At 35.3% G+C, this 16,208-nt stretch overlaps 2 protein-coding genes across 2 annotated transcripts in view; one reads left to right on the top strand and one right to left on the bottom strand.

The window, feature by feature from the left end:
* Positions 1 to 11,887, bottom strand: part of LOC119603319 (delta-1-pyrroline-5-carboxylate synthase) — a 56,151-nt gene extending 44,264 nt beyond the window's left edge. The window contains exon 1 of the mRNA XM_037955324.1: positions 11,134 to 11,887. Coding sequence (XP_037811252.1) covers positions 11,134 to 11,238 — 105 coding nt within the window. The 5' untranslated portion in view covers positions 11,239 to 11,887. The remainder of the gene's footprint in view (positions 1 to 11,133) is intronic.
* Positions 7,614 to 9,744, top strand: LOC119603320 (succinate dehydrogenase [ubiquinone] flavoprotein subunit, mitochondrial-like). The gene has a single exon (XM_037955325.1). The coding sequence runs from the start codon at positions 7,687 to 7,689 to the stop codon at positions 9,637 to 9,639; it is 1,953 nt and encodes a 650-aa protein (XP_037811253.1). The 5' UTR covers positions 7,614 to 7,686; the 3' UTR covers positions 9,640 to 9,744.
* Positions 11,888 to 16,208: the final 4,321 nt, after the last annotated feature.

Raw genomic sequence — 16,208 nt, 5'->3', positions numbered from 1 at the left:
CTTTAAGGGCTCTATAGTCCCATAATGGGATGCGAGTGGGTTATCTATGTATTTGGCACTCAATACTCCCCTATTTTTTCAAAATGGACGTTTTTGTGGCCTTTTTTTGCTCAAAAGAAAGCTTAGATCATTAGCTTTAGGAGCTTTGTGAAAAAAATTGGAAAGAATGAAGGAATAGATCTTTGAACTGCTTTGCACAATTTTTGCTAGGACCAACAATGAAATGTTACACTCATTTGAATTAAACCCTGTATGACTAAAATGTCCAACTTTGACCCCCTCTAAGTCCGGCAGTTTTGGACCAATAGCGCTAAAAATTTGTGTTTTTTTGCTTTTCTGAAAACTTTGTTAAACCCACATAGTACTAATATTTAAAACAGGGACTATATTAGATTTAATATGTAATAATTTAAATTATTTACATTATATAATTACAGATTTTAAAGATCTGAAAAACAAACAAAATGTATAATATTTTGCTTTTCCTGTTAAATTTACTAAAGAGGATTTTCCACTTTTGAATACTAACCTAACGATATGTCTAAATATCTTTGGAAATATGTACATATTTGCAGGAGTAAAGTCCTATTACACCACATTTCATATTTTTCTGACCGACATCCAATACTAACTCAGCAAAAATGCTGTGTGTGTATTTATTTACATATGTATGTTAATCCATTTATTTAACAAATAGTGTAAAAATTGTTTGTAAGTAACTATGTACATTAAGGGTATACATATCTATTTCCATTAAAAATTTTATGCTAAAATTGTACATAAAAAGTACTATTGTTAGTTTTGATAATCTGGTTGTCTAATTTAGTAACTAAATTGTATAAATTATATTTGTTTATGGATGGTCACGAAATGTTTTTGAAATTTTATAATTAGCTTTTTGCCCATCATCTTAGGAACAAATTTCTGATACATCCCTAATGTGTAACCAAATGTTAGCTTTTGTTTTGTCTGTCAATGATAAGATATACATACATAGGTATGTATATGTGTATGTACATAGTATTAATATAAACATGCCCTGCTTAATCTTGGTTGACTGCACTAACAAATTTTGTTTTTTATTGTTATTTTATTTGTTCTATCATAACATTTGACTTGTTTTCTTTTTTTTAATCTCAATACAAATCGTTTGTGTCACTTCATCCGTGTATGGTCAGAAAAAAATGTGTTTGTTTTGACGGGAAAACAAACACGTACATACATACATACATACATTGTCATATGCATACATATTTACTGACGTATCTACTTTAGGATGCTCCCCATTTATATGGAGCCGAAAAAAGGTCAATGTTTCCAGTGCACTATGGTTAAAATCACCAAGTTTTCTGTGCGAAATTAATATAAACATACATTTTTGCATTCCTATTGTTTACTATTCAAAGTTTAATATTATTATTTTTCGCATTGTTATACCCTACATCATTATGGTGCCATTTGTGCTGATGTTTGTAACACCCAGAAATATTGATCTGACACCCACCTTAAAGTATACCAATAGGCTCAGAATCACTTTCTGGCTCGATTAAGCCGTCCGTGTGTCTGTGTTTCCATTTAAACCTTGTGCACACACTACAGGTCACAATTTTCAAGATAATTTAATGAAATTTGGCACGTTCGTCTCTTTCTAAGGACGAACGCTATTGAAAATGGTCAAAATGGGTCAATTATTTTACCTTTGCAATCATACAATACAATAGTCTAAACTCACTTTTATGAAAAATAATCCACATGGTTAAGATACTCACTGGTGTAGGGTATTGGCCATAACCGACTATATGTTCTTACTTTTTTTTTTGATATTTTTAACAGTCATTCAGTGCAATTATGAGTGTTATTGTCTCCTAAGATAAGCATGAAATTAAAAGCAACAAAATGTGAACAAGTGTTATTTACTTTAACATATAAGCAAAGTCTGCAATCTCCATTATTTCATGAACAAAACGTCAAAATGCAAACTTTTATTTTCCCTCATTTCATTTATATTTGAATATTAAATTATAAGAAAGAATCTTTAGAAATAAAGTTTTTTTTCTATTTAGTTATTTCAGAAACTATAGAACTGGAGATTATTACATTCGCTTCTATACCTATCATATCAACAAATATGTATACATATGTATGTACATACACATTTTCATTGTACACATTGCCTGAATATGAGTCTTCATAACATTTAGTTTTTGATAAGAAATTTGTTTTGTAGAAAATACATTTCGAACAAAAGGTGTGAGTAACAAATAAAAATATAATTTATGATACCGTATTGTCATATTTTTTGCTATTTTATCATTTTTAGATATTTAGATGATGGCCGGGGTAAGCGAAAAAGATACTGAGATTTTAAAATTTAAGCTGTAGATCAATTGATTTTAAATAAATTATTGATTCCCATTTTAGAGAACATACATACATACATACTTATACATCAATAATAAAATTACCGGGCGAACTGATTATAAGACGAAATAAATACAAAAAAAATTTCTTTAAAACAAAACTATACAAAATAGAAATAATATAAAATTAGAATTCAATATTCGTATCTTTTTGCAAAAATAAACTAAAAAACATTATATGTACATACTTTGAACTTATATATGCACTTTTTAAAGATTTCCTTAAGGTTATAAAATAGTTATAAAGTATAACATGAAAGTACATTTATATAAAAAATTGTTCAAAGTTTATCAAAGAGATTGCAATTGCATGTATAGTAGGGTGGGTCGAAAATACACTTTTCTCTCAGATGAACTTCTAACAGTTAATTATGTTGAGGTTTTTGCGTTGGCTTTGTAGGCCACCATATAAAAAAATATTACAATAGTAGGATAGAAAATAAGAACAGGAAACGGACCCCTTTAGATGACGAACCCCGCAAACGAATTAAGGATCATGAATTGAGAATAGCCACCTGGAATGTTCTATCCCTTTACAGGCTAGGTGCAACAATCCAACTATAAGGGCGACATTACTGCAATGGAGTCAAATGCCGCTTTTATGACCGTCTCGATGACTTGTACGATCGATGTCCCAAACATGATATGTCCTTGGCGATTTCAATGCCAAAATTGGCAAGGAGAATGTCTTTGGTCCTACAACCGAAAAATTTAGCCTCCTTGACGAGACCTCTGAAAATGAAATGAGGCTTATTGACTTCGCCGCCGCTCGGAACATTGTTATAAGTAGCACTAGAATTAAACATCGTGACACTCACAAGGCTACATGGAACGCACAGGAAAGACAGGGCCGAATCACGAAAAACCAAACAAATCACGTTGTGATAGATGGAGGGCATTAATCTAACATATTGGACGCACGGACGTTTCGAACTGCGAACCACTACCTGGTTGCAGGAAAAGTACGGACTACCTGGTTGCAGGAAAAGTAGAGCCAGATTGACGGGTTTAAGTGTGGGGCCTCTTCCTGCAGAGATAATAGTGGTAATATAGTGACGGACATACAGAGCACACTTAGGTTATGAAAGCATCACTTTTCGAAACTTTAGGCACGCGATGAAGGAGATTTCATTGACCCAGGTCAATGATGACATGGAAGTACAAATGACCATAGGTCGGCTGAAGAGCAATAAATCCGCGGGTACCGATGGCTTGCCTGCAGAGCTATTCAAAACTGGTTGCGAAGAGTTGGTACGATGTATTCACCAACTCCTATGCAAAATATGGCCTAAGGAATGCATGCATGATGAATGGAACCTCAGAGTTTTGTGCCCGATCCCCAAAAAAGTGACCCTACTATTTGCTCTAACTATGGAGTGATAAGTCTCCTTTCTATTGTCTATAAAATACTATGAGTCGTAAGTCCTCCATAGACCAGATTTTCACGTTATGTCAACTCCTAGAGAAGACAATGGAAAGGCAAATCGACATCCACCACCTTTTTGTCGACTATAAGGCTGTGTTTGATAGTCCGATAAGGGGAAAATTGTACGTTGCTATGTCTGAACTTGGTACTCCCACGAAGATCGTCCGGCTTTGCATTATGACGCTGAAGAATATTGAAAGTTCTGTGAAGATAGAAGCAAACCTTTCAGAATCGTTTCATACTGATCGAGGTTTTAGACAAGGCTATGCCCTATCCTGCGATTTCTTCAATCTGCAAATGGAGACGAAAATTAGGACCACTGACATCATTTACGATAAAAGTGTCCCGATACTCGCATATGCCGACGATATTGACATCATTTGTCGCAACACAAGGGCAATAAGTGGTGCATTTGACAAACTGGTGAGGCAGTCGAGGATCATGGGCCTAAAGCACAACGAGGACAAAACAAAATACCTAATTGCGAGCGCTAAAACATCACAACGTCTCGAAAATCGCATACACATGGGAGCCGCCATTAACAGCAATAATGGTGTCAGTTTAGAGATAAAACGGAGAATAACACTAGCAAATAGGTGCTACTTTTGACTTAGTAAGCAACTAAGGAGCAAAGTCCTCTCCCAACGGACAACATGCTTATTTTACCTGTCCTTATGTACGGCGCTGAAACGTGGACAATGAAAAGGTCAGATGAAGTCGCGCTGGCAGTGTTCAAAAGAAAAATACTCAGTAAGATCTGTGGCCCTATATGTGTCGATGATACCTTCCGAATTAGGATGAATTATGATCTCTATGAACTCTATGCTATATAAACCTATATATACTCTATGTATAAAGTTCAGAGGTTGCGCTAGCTTGGACACGTGTGGCGAATGCCTCAGCCCGTAAATCATATGGGGAGGAATCAATAGATGGTATGAAACGGAAAAAAGGACGAGCGCAGGGACGACCAGGTGCAGAAGTGTCTCAAAATACTTGGTGTAACCAACTGACGCCAGCGCGCAGAGAACCGGAATAACTGACGTTTTATTTTACAGCAGGCTGAAACCGACCCTCGGTTGTAATAGCCATATAAAGTAAAGTAAGTAAACTGAATTCACACCATTTACCAAGTAGTGATAAAATCAACATTTGGTTACACACCTATTACAAATGTATTAGGGTGTCCCGTGGACAACTTTTATAAAAAGGGGTTCTCAATTCCCTTTCATCTCAGTGCATTTGTCAATTTACAAATTTTGAGCTTATCGTGGGAAAATAATTATACATTTGTATTTTTGTCCGTAAAACGAACGAATTTTATTGCATTAGTGTGGGACACTCTAGTATGCATACATGTAAAATAAAGAGAATCCTTCTAAAAAAACAAGAAAATTTTTAGGAAATTGATTTGCTTATCACTTGAATGAAAAACAAATAAGAAAATATAAAAGTGTTATATTTTCTTAGCACATAAAAAATGCAAAATGTAGATGAAAATATGGTTCTTGTGAGAACTGTTTCTTTTATTCAAACAACAGCGGTTTCTTTACATAATGACCTAAATGCTTTTTATTTTGTCATTTGATTCGCGAAAGAAAAATATATGTATATAAAAGGTACATTTCTTGAAATACATATGTACCTTCAATATATTTATAAGAAATAAAATGTGTTTTCGATATTGTGAAACAGGCAGTGAATGGTATTACTATTTGGTAACATCAAAAATAGAAATTGCAAATAGGTCTTTTTAAAATGTATGATTTTTTACTATATTTACAATCATGCATCTCTTGCAGATATAAACGTTGCAATTATAGCAAAATAGTAATAACTTAAAATTATTGGTTTTTGCACTAATATGGCTTTTTGAAACGAATTACATACATATGTTGTTTACGCAGCGAGATATAGTACATATTTAAGAAAAAATTGAATTTCTCTCTAGATAAACGCATTGACAAGATCAGCCACAATAGAGCACGCAAGCGAGGATTTTTTTGGAGCAATTTTTAAGATTTTTAAGTTATGATAATCTTGTAGCAAGTGAGTGTTTTTATACCCTACACCACTTTAGTGGGGAGGGTATATTGGATTTGTGCTGATGTTTGTAACATACAAAAATATTCGTCCTAGACCCACCTTAAAGTATACCAATCGGCTTAGAATCGTTTTCTGAGTCGATTAAGCTATGTCCGTCCGTCCGTCCGTCTGGCAGGCTGGCTGGCTGGCTGGCTGTCCATGTAAACCTTGTGCGCAAGGTACAGGTCGCAATTTTCAAGATAATTGGATGAAATTTGGCACGCACGTTTTATTTGACCCAAGGACGAAGCCTATTGAAAATGGTTGAAATCGGTCCATTATTTCACCTAGCCCCCATAGAACAGAACCCCCCGAAAAGGGCTTTTGAGCTCATAATTTTGTTAAATTTACAGATATATCGATAAAATGCGGCACAACTAAGTTTTATAGAAGTCTGGATGACCCTGCCAAATTTCATAAAGATCGGGCCCCATTTGACCCTAGCTCCCATACAAAGTCCCCTTCAGAAAATTACTTGAATGTCCCAAATTAACTTATAAACACAAATATCGCGATGAAATTTAGCACAATAAAATATTATGTAAATATAAATATATTCACAAAATTTTATCGGGCTTGGTCCATATTTGCCCCTAGCCCCCATATAAAGCCTCTTTCAGAAAATTAGATTTTCATCCATAAATTGCTTAAATGTATCGGAACAAGGGAATATTGAAGATAAATGCTTTATTATGAAAAATAAATCACATTTAATATTCATAACTGGTGTAGGGTATCATATGGTCGGCCACGCCCGACTATACTTTCTTACTTGTTTATACTTAAATAATTTTTGCATTTTTATTTATCTATTTTTATGCACATCAACTGCAAGACAAAAATGCATTCATTTTTAGTAAAATGCTGTTTACCACGACATTTCTTTTTGTACTCAAAAAATAACGAAGGAAGAAAACATTTAACGTTCAAGAGGCGTGAAGAATTTAATGGTACTTTCAGTTTTTTATTATGCGACCAATTTCTCGTAATGTGATTTTAGAAGAAATAATCAAAAGGATATGCAATTTTCTTTAACAAAAATACTAAGACAGTTTTAATAAATTAAAATGAAAGGACACCTGATGGCACATCACTTTTCTTGTTCATACAGTTTTAATGTATTGAGCAACAGGACAAAAGCAGATAATAGTTAAAATTGTGTAATAAAGAATTTATTTTGTTCAAAATCAGATGTGCTCATCTTATACATACATACATATTTACAACACTAAACCTCAACATTTCAGACGTTTATTGGGCAGATCAGATTGTCGAGTGCTTTACGTGAATACCTGCCTTGACGGCCTTATTTCACGGTGGTCCTTTTCACTCACTGGGTAGACTTGAGACGGTCTACCACGCGCCCCTGAATCCTTCTATGAAGAACTCAGGTGGCAATTTTTGTACATGGCTGAGCCGGTCCATGTACAAGCACTTTACTGAAGTACTATACTCAAGCTATCTAATCTCTTGCCATAGTAGCCCCGTGGCGGAAAGACAGGCAGCATGGGATCAGTCCCAATGCCATAATAAATCCGCATACATCTGTACATATAGCTATTTTATATAAATATTTCAAAATTTATGCTTTGTGCCCCTAATTACAGGCCCCTTTAATCTTTAATAGAAATGTGTGTGTGGAAAAAACTTGTATTATAAAGAAACGTCAGTATTTTATTATATTCAATTTATATTCCGGGTTTTGTTTTAATTCCTAAATCAAAGCAATTTGTATTTAGATTTTCAAACTGAAAAATGCGGTTCACTAAAAAAGCTTCAGCTGTTCTATCTATTGCTCGATCACAAAGACGTCTGTTTGCTGTAAAATCCGGGGGTACAGACAAAGCAGATGTTAAAACGAAAGATTTGTGGAAAGACTATCCAATGGTTGACTATAGTTTCGATGCTATTGTTGTTGGTGCAGGTGGAGCTGGTTTAAGGGCGGCTTTAGGCTTAGCTAAGGAAGGTTTTAAAACAGCTGTTGTAACTAAACTCTTTCCTACACGTTCACATACAGTGGCTGCGCAAGGAGGAATTAATGCGGCTTTAGGAAATATGGAAGAAGATGATTGGCGATACCATTTTTACGATACAGTTAAAGGGTCCGATTGGTTGGGCGATCAGGATGCTATTCACTATATGTGTAGAGCTGCACCTCAAGCTGTTTTAGAGCTAGAAAATTGGGGAATGCCTTTCTCGCGCACTGCTGATGGTAAAATTTATCAACGTGCTTTTGGCGGCCAAACCCTTAAATACGGTAAAGGCGGTATGGCGCATAGAGCATGCGCTGTTAGTGACCGAACTGGCCATGCCCTAATTCATACACTCTATGGCCAATCGCTGTCGTTTGATTGTCAGTATTTTGTCGAATGTTTTGCCTTAGATTTGCTATTCGAAAATTGCAAGTGTTGTGGAATTATTGCCTGGAATCTAGAAAATGGTTTGATATATCGATTTCGAGCACCGAATACAGTGATTGCTACGGGAGGCAGTGGTCGCACATATTTTTCGACAACTGATGGTCACACTTGTACTGGAGATGGTACGGCAATGATAGCCCGCAAGGGCTTACCACTTCAAGATATGGAGTTTGTACAATTTCATCCCACTGGTATATATGGAGCAGGTTGTCTTATTACGGAAGGCGTGCGAGGTGAAGGTGGATTTTTTCTTAATTCTAAAGGAGAGCGTTTCATGGAACGTTATGCTCCCAAAGCAAAAGATTTAGCTTCGCGCGATGTAGTAGCTCGAGCAATGACTCTCGAGGTATTGAACGGCAATGGCTGTGGTCCAGAAAAAGATCATGTTCATTTGCAACTACACCACTTACCGCAAGATGTTATTCTAAAACGACTTCCTGGTATAGTAGTTACTGCTAAAATATTTGCTAATGTGGATGTTATGAAGGATCCTGTTCCAGTATTACCAACCGTACATTATAACATGGGTGGTATTCCCACTAATTTTAAGGGCCAAGTAATAAGTATTGATGATAACGGTAAAGACATCATAATACCGGGTTTGTATGCTTGTGGAGAATGTTCTTGTGCTTCAGTGCATGGAGCTAACCGACTGGGTGCCAATTCACTTTTGGATTTGCTGGTCTTCGGCAAAGCGTGTGCTGATGCTATTGCTGAGAATAATAAACCCGGAGAGCCACTACCACCACTTGAACAAACAACAGGCGAATATTCAATTGCCAAGCTAGATAAATTGCGCCACAGTAAAGGCAATATACCACCAGCAACGATACGCACAAAAATGCAAAAAATCATGACTAAACATGCAGCAGTATTTCGCGAAGGTAAACTATTAATAGAGGGTTGCAAACTAATACAAGAAACCTATAAGGAATTTAATAATGTTAAAGTTGTGGATAAAAGTATGATTTGGAATACAGATCTAATGGAAACACTCGAATTACAAAACCTACTAACTAATGCCATAGCAACAGTCACATCTATGGAACATCGCAAAGAATCAAGAGGTGCTCATTCCCGTGAAGATTTTAAGCTTCGTATTGATGAATACGATTATACGAAAGATGTTAAAGGTCAAACGAAGAAACCCTTGGATCAACACTGGCGTAAACATTTACTAATTTGGTGTGAGGGCAATGGCAAAACCACCATCAAATATAGACCTGTTATCGATAAAGTACTGGATGATTCGGTTGAAGCATTACCACCTGCACCTAGAACCTATTAGATATGTCTTATCTTTTCAAGTTTTCTATTACTGTTACTTATGTTTATTAATTTATTTATGTTCTTTGTTATTATTTGTGTTGTTCAATAAATAAATTATTTAAATTGTTCTTAAATTTTCTATATAAGATCGATGAAAATTGAACTATTTTACTTCCATTAGTTTTATTTTCAAAATTTTCATTTTTTAAATGTCAAATAGATCGGTTTTTCTACCATATACCACTATGTTTATGCGTTTGTGTCCTACACCCAACTAGGACCAATATCAGAAAATGATTCTGAGTTGATTAAGACATGTCCGTCTGTCCATCTGTCCGGCTTGCTGGATCTTCATATAAACCTTTCGCACAACATGTAAAGGCACATATGTACGTTTTTTTGCCAAAAAATCCGATGTAAAGAAGTTTTATATGAACCAAAATCGGTCTACAAAATGTTGTGAGGATTGGTCAATAATTGACCCTGCCCCTTATATAAGGTCCTCTTCAGAAAATTTGATGAGAAGAATTCAGAAAATTTCGAGTTCAGCGATGAAAATCGACATAAAAAAAGTTAATATTTTGGAACATAATTCCTCATTCCGAATTTAATGAGAATTGATCTATCTGAATCTAATTAATATTTTGTTAATTCAAAAGAGCTCGGCCATATTCCAAATATCACCCTGATCAGCATTCCTTTTACGGCATACGGATTAATGGTGGGTATATGAGATTCGGCACAGCCGAGTATAACACTCTTACTTATTGAGTAACAAATTTGTTTTTGAAAATGTATTATTTTATTAATAATTTACAGATAAAAAAAACGAAATACATTTTCATTTATTAATATTGATGACGTCAAGCTGAACACGAACTCAAGTTCATATAATTATCTTATGTATTGATTGTTCTTTGTTCAAGACGATGTTCTATATTTTGTTGTCACCCACTTAATTGAAATATTGACCTATCACAAATCTCCCGATTGTAGATTCAAATTACGTTTTTCAATATTGTTTTTCTATATTAATAGCAAAGCTAAATGGACTTGGGACTGAATTTTAAGTTACTTTTCTGCATAATTATACCATTTAGCCTGATCCATACTTTCGAGCATATTTCTTCAGTATTTATCACTTCGAAGGAATTTAACTCGAACTTGACTTCAAATTTAGTTTAGAATATGCACTGTCATCAGGTGTCTACATATTTTCAAAATTCAAGCTTACTCAGGCTAGAGGAACTGCATAAAATTTAATTCAGAATTTTCGAATATATTATTGTTGCAGGTATGCCAAATTTCAAAAGTTCGGGTTAATGGAATTAGTTTAAAACTTAGTTATTAAATATCATAATTGTTCACAAAATATTTTTAAAATTTAATGAGTGTAGAATGAAGGGTATTATACAGATGACCAAATAACGCCTTTGTGCGGTATAAAAAAATCTATATATTTTTCAATTTCTTTGTTCAATTTCATTTCTTATCACTAAGCAACATTTCTTACAGGTTGTCGTGGTGGTTGTATACTGGCTGCTCTCCAAATATTTGTCGAATAAGATGTTTTTATAGCATTTGATATTTGTAAACTTTTTCTCAATATTACATTCATTTTGTCAAATATTACTTGAAATCTTTCCTATTGTTATGAAAGGCAACAAAAGTTGTTTAACGTTTAAGAAATTGAACGAAAAAATCAATTTAGAAAGTAAAAGAAACACTCAGCAAACACAAAGAAAATAGATTACTATTACACTGAACTTTCTTTTTAAAGGATTTTCTTTTCTATTTTGGCTTTTCAACGATTTTTTCCGCACATCACTTTTAAACCGAATCAAGTGAAACTGAACAGTTTAACAAATCGTTTAAAACTAAAGCGGCGCTGTCCAGCACTAAGGCCACTGATGTAAAATGTAGGGAGCTCATCATTTTACTGATAATGACAATTTCAAAGTACATACATGCATATCGTCATATTATAAATATGTAAATGTTTGTATGAGTTTGAGTTTATTTTCTTGAAATTTTGTTATTGTTCATAATATAATTATAAAGATACAACAAGAAATACATTTAAGTGTTTCTGTGTACATGTGAAATGCAAGTGATTATTTTGTTGTTATTAAATTAGAAAGACAGCTCGTTATCAATTACAAACATTAAACAAATAGTTTTTGTTTTTTATAAAACAACACAATATTTTTATTCTTCTGCGTACTCAAAACGCTTTATACGTAGTACACGATCGCTTGTGCTCGAATGAAACGGATTTATTAAACCGGCACTTAGTTTTGTGGAATTTTTTTAAATTATATTTATTATTCTAAATGATAACAATTTTATTCAAATTCGCAAATGGAAATATGTCGAAAATTAATTATACAGGGTCAATCTGATGCAATAGACGTTTTATAGGTTGATAGGAGGATGTATACTAGAAGATATATATTGGCAGGAAAAAACCATATATAGTTATCTATGATGCCATTAGCGTTAGAAAGTGTTCGGGATGTTATGTCCAGAATGTTATATAGATATTTGGATCTATTTTCGATTTAAGCCTGGGAATGACAAACAAATTGTTCCAGAACTGTCCTCTCCACATGTTCCACATTCGCTGAAGCCATCCATTCAATTTTGTATAGTTGGGCCGGTAATATTGTGTTTCTAGTCCAGCTTTCGTTAGGGTTAACCCAAAGGATCTGTGTGGTTCTGCTCACCGCAAATTTAGGAACCGCTTATTTTTGGTTTACGCTATTTTGTTTGTAATAACAGTTATTAAATTTACCAATGGTTTTTGGAAAAAGTGTTCAGTAAACATTTCTTAACTTAAATAGTCGCTTTTGAAAAATTAAATTTAATGTTATTCATATTGAAAAATTAGTTTCATTCAAATCTATCCAAATGATGTATTCTGATATGTTTGTTGCAGAAAAAATATAAGCAAAAGTTTGTTATGAGAAAGAGTTAGAATATGTTCTCTCTCGTAACACCAATGTCTACTTCGTATGTAATTGAAACATCTATTAAAAATTTCCATTCATTCAGTAATCAAAAAATAATGAAATTTTGATACTATAAGCCATACTATTACTCATGCTACTTATAATATTCTTATTAGTATTGTCAACTTAGAGCTTTTCGTGTTAATCCGAGTGCTTTTTGACAACCAAAAAATCCATTTTTTGATACCGCTTTTTGAAAAACTAAATTATCTCATATCATCAACATATCAATGTTTTTAATTTATAATTATTGTGTCATATTTGCCATTAATATTATACCAAACACAGAATTTAAGGCTTATTTTTTAATGCTTTCTAAAGCCTTTAGTGACATCACTGGTTCTTATCAATAAGGTCATAAAAACTATATGTATGCAGCATTTTATTTCATATCAAGTATGTATTATGGTTCACAATATTTTCTAAATATTCCTGTCGTACAAATAATTATTGCTCCAAAAAAATTAATTTGCAAAATTTGACCCGTCTCCCTTCTAGAATTTTTCATGTCATGTAAAAATGGGTTTGAAGTTTTGTGGAGCATTTACAAGTACATGTATAAATCTTTATTTATAAGAGTCCATATGCTATATCTTTTTTTGGAACTTGGACCAGAAAGGAGTAAAAAGGGGAAAACGTGTAGACTTAATTCTTCTTTAATAACATAAATTTTTTGTTTTAAAGTGAAAATATTTTTGTTTTATCTTTCGAAAGGCTTAACAGACTGTTACAGAACGAACTAAATTTAACAAATGTTACTATACATACATATGACGTACATAGCTAAATCGACTCAGAATTTTATAAGGACACGGAATGACAAACCTCTATCACCACTGATGGTGGTGGGGGTATAATAAATTGACAAATTGAAAGAAAATCTGTTGAGACGGCTTTACATTCCCTGGTTCGGTATATAGAAAAGTACATGGGTTATGGAAATTTCACCCTGGTTGCCTTTCTTGACATCGAAGGCGCTTTTAGTAACGTCGGATCCTCAACTATCTGTCAATCACTCTCTCAGATGGGTGTGAACCAACTCACCGTGAGTTTTGTGAAGAACTTGCTATCCCAACGGATTATTGTATTCTCACTGGGTGATACAACAATCGGCAAAAGAGCCATACGGAGCACTTCTCAAGGAAGAATGTTATCCCCGGTCCTATGGAATATGGTAATAAACGGACTCTTAGTTAGACTTTATTCACTAGGCTTTAAAACGATTGCATACGCTGACGATGTTGCAGTAGCGGTAACTGGTACGCATCTTGAAACCTTGTCTTAGAGGTTAGAAGAAGCACTGAAGATAATAAGCTCTTGGGCCGTAAACTGCGGTCTCAGCGTTAACCCAGGAAAAACGGAACTTTTCGGGCAAATACAAAATTCCTCAATTCTCTCTGTCGGAATGCGCAAAATACTTAGGTGTTATTCTCGATAGGAAGTTGTATTGGGGTTTGAATATTATCTCTAGATCTTCAAAAGCTATTACGACGTTATACGTTTGTAGAAATGCTCTTGGCCTGTATTGGGGTATCAACCCAGGAAATGTGAATTGGCTATATGAGGCGGTGATTAAGCCGGTGATGACGTATGGTGGTATGCACATGACAAAACATCCAACAGAAACATTCTCACGAAAGTTATGAGACAATCGGCTCTTCTCATAATAGGTGTTCTTAGGACTACGCCCAGTAAAGCGTTGTTTGCTATGCTGAGCTGGCTTACTATGGATCTCCTTGCTTAACAACCGACAATAAGTACTGCAGCCAGATTAAGTATGACTAATAGATAAAACTTTGGTTCCAGAGGTCATGCAAAGATTGTAGATCTTCTTCCAAATCTACACCATACCATTGACTACTGTATTCCGGAATCGTGTATTACGAGAATATTCTGTGATTATAATGAACCGACACCTGTAAATTTTGATGGCAAGGGTGTCGGTGGTGTCATCTTCATTGACAAATTTGGAACGAAAATCTTTTTCCGACTCAATGACGAATGCACTATCTTACAAGCTGAAATTTCAGCGATAAAAATGGCATCTAATTGGCTAAGGAACTATCGGATATCCAACAGGGATATCAGAATCTATACTGACAGCCAAGCCGCTATCAAATCAATGATAGGTGTATATTCTGCATTAAAACTTGTTCAAGAATGCCGGGCGTCTCTTAATCAGATGGCGAAACATTCAAGAATTACCCTCGTTTGGGTCAAAGGACACGGGGATATAATTGGCAATATTACTGCTGATATCTTAGCGAAAGCTGGTAAGATGATGGTCATATTGGATATAGACCAGTTCAGCGGCATCCCCCTAGCGGTCATTTAGAAACAAATATATAAAATTTGTTTTAACTCAGCTCAAGACCGGTGGTCTCAAGAGCATACTTGCTCAATCGCTAGGATGCTGTATCCTCATAAAACATCATATATATGAGGGCTAAGCAGAATACATTTGAGGGCATTGTTAGCAGTTCTTACTTGTCATTCCAAGTTCGGAAACCATGCAAGACGCATTGGTCTTCCACACAATGACTTTTGTAGGAGCTGTCAAAATAAGGAAGAGGAGGAAACAATTACTGATCTTCTATGTAATTGCCGGCCCTTGAATAGATTCGTCACCAGACGATAATGTCGCCGTACTTTTCTGATCTGTCAACTGTTCAGCGGATCTCTGCCGTTTAGGCGCCTCATCCTAAGTCACTTCTGCATTGGCTGGAGGATCTGAGTCCATTTGTCTTGCCAGGATATTTTTGGCCCAATTTCTCGTCCTTGGACAATGCATTACTAGGCTTGGCGCCATGACGGTCAACAATGCGCTCGGTGGCGCGCCGGTGTGCAAAAGCCCTACGAGAACAATGCATTACTAGGCCTGGCGCCATGACGCTCAACAATGCGCTTGGCGGCACGCCAGTGTGCAAAAGCCCTACGAGAACGTGTTTTGTGAATTTTTTGCCTACTGCCAGGACACATAAGCTGTCGTCTCTCTGTGATGGAACAGACCATCAAGCCGCCCGATATCGAACAGACGCTTGATGGGTTTCGGACGTGCATCCACGTCCAGTCGGACTCCTTTCTCAATCGCCCTATCTCAGCGATAGGAGAAGCGATCAATAGAGCGAGTACTGACAGACCGCTCAATATGGGAAACAGATGTCTGTCAGGTGGTAGGGGTAGTTCTTAGAATCGTGCTCGTCCTATGACCCTTCTGACAAGGGTGACCCCTTGAAGCCAGCCAGTTTGGGCAGAGCTGGTTATGTCAGCATGGCCCATAGGATTCACTGCACTTAAGCCTTCACATCGCGACAAGATGACTACCCTTCGTGAAGGGCACTTAGTCCTAAAACATGTTTGGGCTAAGTCCCCATTTTACAAGAATCGGTTTTCCCTTTGAATTAGATTTGATTGGACCTTATCAAGAATTTTGCTTAGCTTCTTCATGAGGTTCTTTTTGCGACTGGTCAAGCTTTCTTAAAAGCTTTAGTTTACTATTGTAAACCTTGGATGACAGGCTCTAGGTTTTTCTTTAAGTAGCTCAGATAGCTCCGAGTTCCACCTTTGAGGGAAGCTT

This window comes from Lucilia sericata, unplaced genomic scaffold (genome assembly GCF_015586225.1).
Source record: "Lucilia sericata isolate MDLA Ls3-8-SP2 unplaced genomic scaffold, ASM1558622v1 Contig000293F_arrow, whole genome shotgun sequence".
Taxonomy (NCBI): Eukaryota; Metazoa; Arthropoda; class Insecta; order Diptera; family Calliphoridae; genus Lucilia; species Lucilia sericata.
The sequence above is the reverse complement of the archived record's forward strand: the minus strand, read 5'-3'. Positions and strand labels throughout refer to the sequence as shown.